Source organism: Photinus pyralis, unplaced genomic scaffold (assembly GCF_008802855.1).
Source record: "Photinus pyralis isolate 1611_PpyrPB1 unplaced genomic scaffold, Ppyr1.3 Ppyr1.4_LG7, whole genome shotgun sequence".
In the NCBI taxonomy this organism is placed as follows: domain Eukaryota; kingdom Metazoa; phylum Arthropoda; class Insecta; order Coleoptera; family Lampyridae; genus Photinus; species Photinus pyralis.
In genome coordinates this window covers 40,014,062-40,020,277 of record NW_022170738.1, presented here as the reverse complement: position 1 = coordinate 40,020,277, position 6,216 = coordinate 40,014,062, and the positions used below count along the sequence as shown (strand labels likewise).

Here is a 6,216-nt window from a genome sequence, read left to right as displayed (position 1 = left end):
AAAGTTAACATCTTTCATTCGATGATTAAAACAGGTATCATGAGTGTCTTTAAGGCTGAATACTCTTGTGGAAGAACCGGGGGGTCTGGACATGAAGATTTGATTATATTTTCCCGAAGACTACCACGAGAGTGCTAAGGGTAAGTGAAGAAAGTTATTAAGTTATTTGTTAAAGAGTATTTTTGGGGGATACGCCATACCCTCCCAGATCCCCCGGTACTATATTCTCCCATCAACAAGAGCAAGCAGCGTTAAAAGCACTCTTGACCTTTCGAGAAAGGACCTTGACAGTCTTTGTTTCTGCACAGGATCGTGATATTAAGTTCAATTCTCCTATTCACGCAGTCAAAACGATTCCAGGCAAACCTTTGGTACCAATACGTTGCAACAAGGTTCGAAATTGTCTATTTTAACCAGGAAATTCCTGCAGTCATCCTACGTTAAACATTGGAGAACCAGGATGCTAAGGTCAAATTGTTGCAGTAAAACCAAACTTTTCGTTATTACTAAATATTTAAATGACGACTAATTACCACTTTGTCATTACATGTAGGTAATAGAAAACAGACGCTGTGAACCGCATCGCCAAAACTTGAATAGACACTATATGCGCACTCAACATTTATATTTATATCCCCCAATCTGTAACAAATACCTACCATGTACCAATGTATGCTGAAATAGTTTGTCTGTGACCTACGAACGTGTATTTACTTATCGGAAATTACAACGCAGTTACTCAACATACATGCTTCGATGATAACCCCAATAACGCATTAAATGAAACAGTTGTGTGCTGACCGTCATTTTTTCTAAATTATGGTAAGAATGTTTACTGATGTCCATTGACATTATTATTATTGCACTTACTCTCAATGGTAATCACTTAATTAAATAGTATGCCTCTTTAACCTTCACCTGTATAGCATAATTAATTAATTGTTTATTGTCATCACAGAGATCCGTCCTTTTTTTAACTACGCGCAATTTCGTTTATTTGTAGCAGATAGGTTTATTCAATCTGAAAAAGGAATGTGGTGGAAAGCGTGAAAACTACCTTGGATAATGGGGGTTAGGCACACTCAATGTATCTGCTCTACACAACTCCCTATCACGTCTGGGGTACCACAAGACTCAATTCTTGGTCCGGTTTCATTGTTGCTTTGTATTCTTTTTGAGATACAAAAATTATCTATCGATGTTTCCTAACTTTTTAGAAAAAAATTGCAACTGTCTGAACGGATCCATATTAAAGTATAGGTAATCCCGCATGTGATAATGAGTTCTGATCTATAATCTAAGGGCTTTCCTTAAAAAATTTACGTGTTAACGTAATTCCGGTTGACACATTAGAAATATTAAAAATAGTATGTGTACAGTGTATACACATATATTAATATTGCGAAAATCCAAAATTAATCCAATTAATCAAAGTAAAAGTTGACGCGTAATTGTTACATACTGCAAAACGGCCTTAAAACTTGTAAGATAAATCCGAAAATAGCGTCAGTGAAGTTTGGAAGAAAGAGAGAAAACTTCACTCAATTTAACACAGCGCCAGTATATCCCAAAAATGGTCGACAAAATTGTCAAGTAAGCAATTGCGTGTATCGTCTTGCAAGTAATAATCGAGAATGCGTTTTGAACACAAAGTGCGCGCGTCGGAAGAAATTAAAGAAAGTTCTGCGCGACCTCGAACGACTATAAAACTAAATTACAAAGAAGTTACATAGATGGCATAAGGATTTAAATAAAGCATCGAGCAACCAGATCGATAACAACAAACAACAAAAAAGTCGTCACAATATTATACAGGGTGGACTATTAATAATATATTATATTAGTGTGTGGATGGAAGATTGTGGATTCATTAACGGCCATATTTAAAATTCATTGTCGGGGTATGTTGAAGAACGCGTAAGGGTACAACCTAAAAATATTTTCAACGAAATTGCAATTGTTATACAGGGTGATTTATATTAAAGTTGCATTTTTTTAAATGGAACTCCATGTATATTATTACATATTTCGATTTCTTGGTGAATTTTAGTGTGACTTTATGTATTGCACATGATATCTAAAATGAGTCGTTTAGTCGCAATTCGTCTTTTTTCAAAAAGTAGATGCCCCGTAATAAAATAAAAAAAAATAAATAAATAAAACCAAATAAAATAAAAGAAAAACTTTCCATTTTTAGCAATCAAAAACAGAATTGTAAATGTCAATGAACTAAACCTCGAACTAAATTGACAGATGTTATTTAATTTTATTTTGTTTTAATATTTTCCAATATGGCTTTCATGGCTTACTATTCAAATTGATTTATTTAATCATTATTTTATCTTTCAAAAGAGGCTATGAAAAACAAGAGTTTTTGTTTTGTTTTGTTGGGAGTAAATGTTTTATCATTTGAATTGGTGTTTCTAATTTTTAACGGCCTACTGATTACTGAGAAGTTTTGAAAATTGAAAAACACTGAATTATTAGAAATTGTTGAATTGCAATGAGTAGGTAAGAGATACATACGACATGTTTATATCGTTGGAGCGGTAATAAAATCCTACATTTCATGCGATAAAAAAAACTTGGTAGTTTCATTAAAAAAAATCAAGTTACATTCGATTAAAATTTTGAAAATTCACAGAGTAATTTTTTTAACACAAAAGAAGTTTAACTTTAGCCGTTCGGCGTCTGTTAGTACATTTCATGATTAGTAACACTGCAGAGTCACGGCCTTCTATGTTTTATGATAACTGCGATATTCAATTTTTACTGGGCATCTACTTTTTGAAAAAAACGACGAGTTGCAGCAAAACAACTCATTTTAGATATCATGTGTAATAGATAAAATCACACTACAATTGACATCGAAATATGTAATAATATACAGGGGGTGCCATTAAAAAAATGCAAATTTGATATAAATCACCCTGTATAACAATTACAATTTCGTTGAAAATATTTTGGGGTTGTGGGCTTAAGGGTTGTTCAACATTCCCCTACAATGAAGTTGATAAACCCACAATCTTCCACCCACACACTAAAGGCCCACCCTGTATACAAAAGTAGTCTATGGTCTCAAGATAATTGAATATGTAAGTAATACTACGTGGCAAATCTTATTAAACGCATTTTTGTTTCAGCTATCAACATTCCGCTTTGGCTTCGTGCTCGCACTTTTCGCGTCAACACATCAACAAGAGTGCAGCAAAGATAATTACTGGTACTACGCAGAGACCGACTACATCAAGTGCGCAGACCTTTCCGAAATTGACACCTTGGACACGCTAATGCACCACATCGCTTTCGAGAACCCCAAACTTCAATTGGAGTGCGTCGACTGCAATTTTCCGAATCTTACCAGCGGACAATTTCCAGCAAACGTCACAACCTTAAAACTTAATGATTGCAATATCAGTGAAGTTGGGAAGATTCCCTTTGAACGCTTAACAACTCTGGAAGCCCTGGAGCTAGACAACAATTATATTTGGAATTTAACGGAAAATGTGTTTGAATCTCTGGTATCTTTGGACATTCTCACACTTAGAAACAATAACTTAAGTGTGCTCACCGAGTTAACGTTTGGGGGGCTTGTAAGTTTAAGTTACCTGCACCTGGATGGTAATCAAATTGAGTCCGTTTCTCCAGAAGTATTCCGCCCTTTGGTGAATTTGCAGTATTTGTATTTGGATTACAATAACATTAGTATTTTGGAAAGGGAGGCATTTGCCCACGTACCGAAGCTGAAAGTCGTATCAATTTCGCACAACAACATGGAAGACTTGGATGAGATTGCATTTAATTCCGGGGCGATCGAGAGTCTCTACTTGAATAACAACGCGTTAATTAGCTTACCAAGACTCTTTTTCGCTCACTTAAACTTCGTTACCTACGTGGATTTATCCAGAAATCAGCTCACGTTCGAAGATGTGAGCTTTGAAGGGCTGAAAATGTTACTCGTGTTGTATCTGGAACATAACAACATCTCCGCTATCCGACCATTATCCTTTGTGCCTTTAACCTCCTTAACGATGCTAGTATTGAGCAACAACAACATCCTCCATTTGAGGAGTGGTACGTTTTTGGGGCTAAACAAATTGCGTAGACTGTACCTGAATGGAAACCTCATCCAAACGGTCGACGGCAACGCATTCCAAGGTTTGTCTTCGGTGGAAAAACTGTATTTGCAAGACAATTTGTTAGAGACGTGCCTGGATCGTGACGCATTAAAGGGGCTGCTGAGGTTAAAAGAGCTCCATGTGGAGCGAAACAATGTCACATGTAGTTTTCGCTAAGAAACGCCTGCTACGTATAATTTACGACCCACCAAAAATAAAAATAAATTAAAATAGTAATCTGCAGCATGGTTCGTAGCTACCCTTTTTTTTTATGTGAGCGAAACGTTAAAAATCTAATGCGTCATTTAGATATGATCTCGCTTTAGCACGAGTGCTTTCACATTCTAAAGCAAAATTAGTAGAATATTCTAAGTACGTTTGTCCTTAGCACGCAAATTTAGATTAAGGGTTCCAGTTCATTTTGTATTACTTTAACGCTTTCATAAAAGGACGATCACCTTTCTCCAACCAAAATCTCTGTATTGAATGTAAACCCATTCTTTGTCTTCTAGTAGAAAAGGTTAGAAGCTCGCACTGTTACTCGTGTGAAAATAGTGTATTATAGGAAATTGGAAAGGCATGTTACTTATTTACCTTAAGTTTCAAATATACAGGGTGTCGTAATGATCAAAGTCTTAAAAATCTAGCATTGCTTGCGAAATTGTAAATAAAAGGCAAGTAATGTTTCATAAAAAATGAGCTAAAAAATGTTCCATGTTGGATTGGGCAAATAAACTCATCTGTTACGCCCTGTATATTTGTAGTTGATAAAATAACTACGTAATTTAAATTACCCATTAAATTTTACTAATAACATCTATTATTTGGCATCCCTTACACCTGCGTATTTCCCCCTTCGGTTTTGCTCCTTTTGAAGGGAAAATGCAAATTTGAGAAATGCGGTAGCGATTGACAATGACACTAACTCAATAAAAAATTCCCAACTCTCTTAATTTTGGCAGCGACTTGGAGTTTTTTAATCGATAAAAGAGCGCCCTTTTCAGTCACCTACCACGTCCAATCCCGGTACAGCCCTAGTCTAAAGTTAAAGTCATTTTTCTCCGGGACCGGAAGCTGTGGGAAATAGATCTTCTAAGGGGGTGTGAACGGAGGATACGTGAAAAGGAGACATCTGAAAAAGGGAAGGCTAAACGTGGAAAAAATAACGCACAAATGACGAATACGTGGATTCGCGCAGGGGTCAGTATGAAGAAAGGAGGTCAAAGATAGTGTAAAGGAGGCGTACGATGAAAAAACGCATAGCAAACTTGAAAGAAGATAGCATGATGGAAGAATACATAAAGAAAGCAGGCGCGAAGGGAGGGCGAAGGTGAACGGAAAAAAGAATAAAGCGGATTTGAGCAGTCGTGAAAGGGGGAGGTGAGAAGGAGGATGAATTAAAGAGAATGAACGATGTGTAATTTAAGCGTGAAGAAAAGAAAGAATTATTAGAGAAGGATGCAATGAAGGTGGGAGAAATTAAAAGCATTTTGGAGAGTCACAAAGGGAGATCAAAAAGGAGTTCATTCTGTTGTCGTTTGAGGTCGCCCATAATGGGCCCATTGTCCTACATCGAGATTTATACCTGGAAATGTACCCATTTGTTGCCGATCCTTTTTGTTACTACGTTATTCATTTCTATTAGTTTTATTGCATTATATCCTTCCGATTAGATGTGTTATTGGAGATATTAGACACCGTTGCTTTGTAAACACGTTTTGAATTTAACGATACTTGGTCCGAGACCAAAACCAACGATTCTTCAGTTACGGTTTGTTTTAGTTTGAAGAATTTACTGATACTAGTTTGTTTACATTGCTATTGTTGTATGTACTTTTTAAGTATTTTTCTTAAAATTAAGTAAGGACAATTAGTAGTCGAATCCAATTTTACTTTTGCTAGGTTAAAATCATTCGAGTTATTAGGTCATTTTAAGTATTAATTATTGCAGTTCTCAGTATACAATTTGCCTCAGTGTCAAACCTTACATTACTTTACGCGATATTTTTTGCAACGCTTTTGTTGTTTGTTCTGTTTTTGTCTGTTTACAGATTTGCAGTCTACGCGCCCTTCATGAGCTAAACAAGAACGTTGCGAC

At 36.0% G+C, this 6,216-nt stretch overlaps 1 protein-coding gene across 1 annotated transcript; it reads left to right on the top strand.

The window, feature by feature from the left end:
- The first annotated feature begins 719 nt into the window (after window positions 1-719).
- LOC116177101 (SLIT and NTRK-like protein 3) lies at window positions 720-4,698 on the top strand. Its single transcript, XM_031495975.1, has 2 exons — window positions 720-822; window positions 3,144-4,698. The coding sequence occupies exons 1-2, from the start codon at window positions 820-822 to the stop codon at window positions 4,293-4,295; spliced, it is 1,155 nt and encodes a 384-aa protein (XP_031351835.1). The 5' UTR covers window positions 720-819; the 3' UTR covers window positions 4,296-4,698.
- The last annotated feature ends 1,518 nt before the right edge of the window (window positions 4,699-6,216 follow it).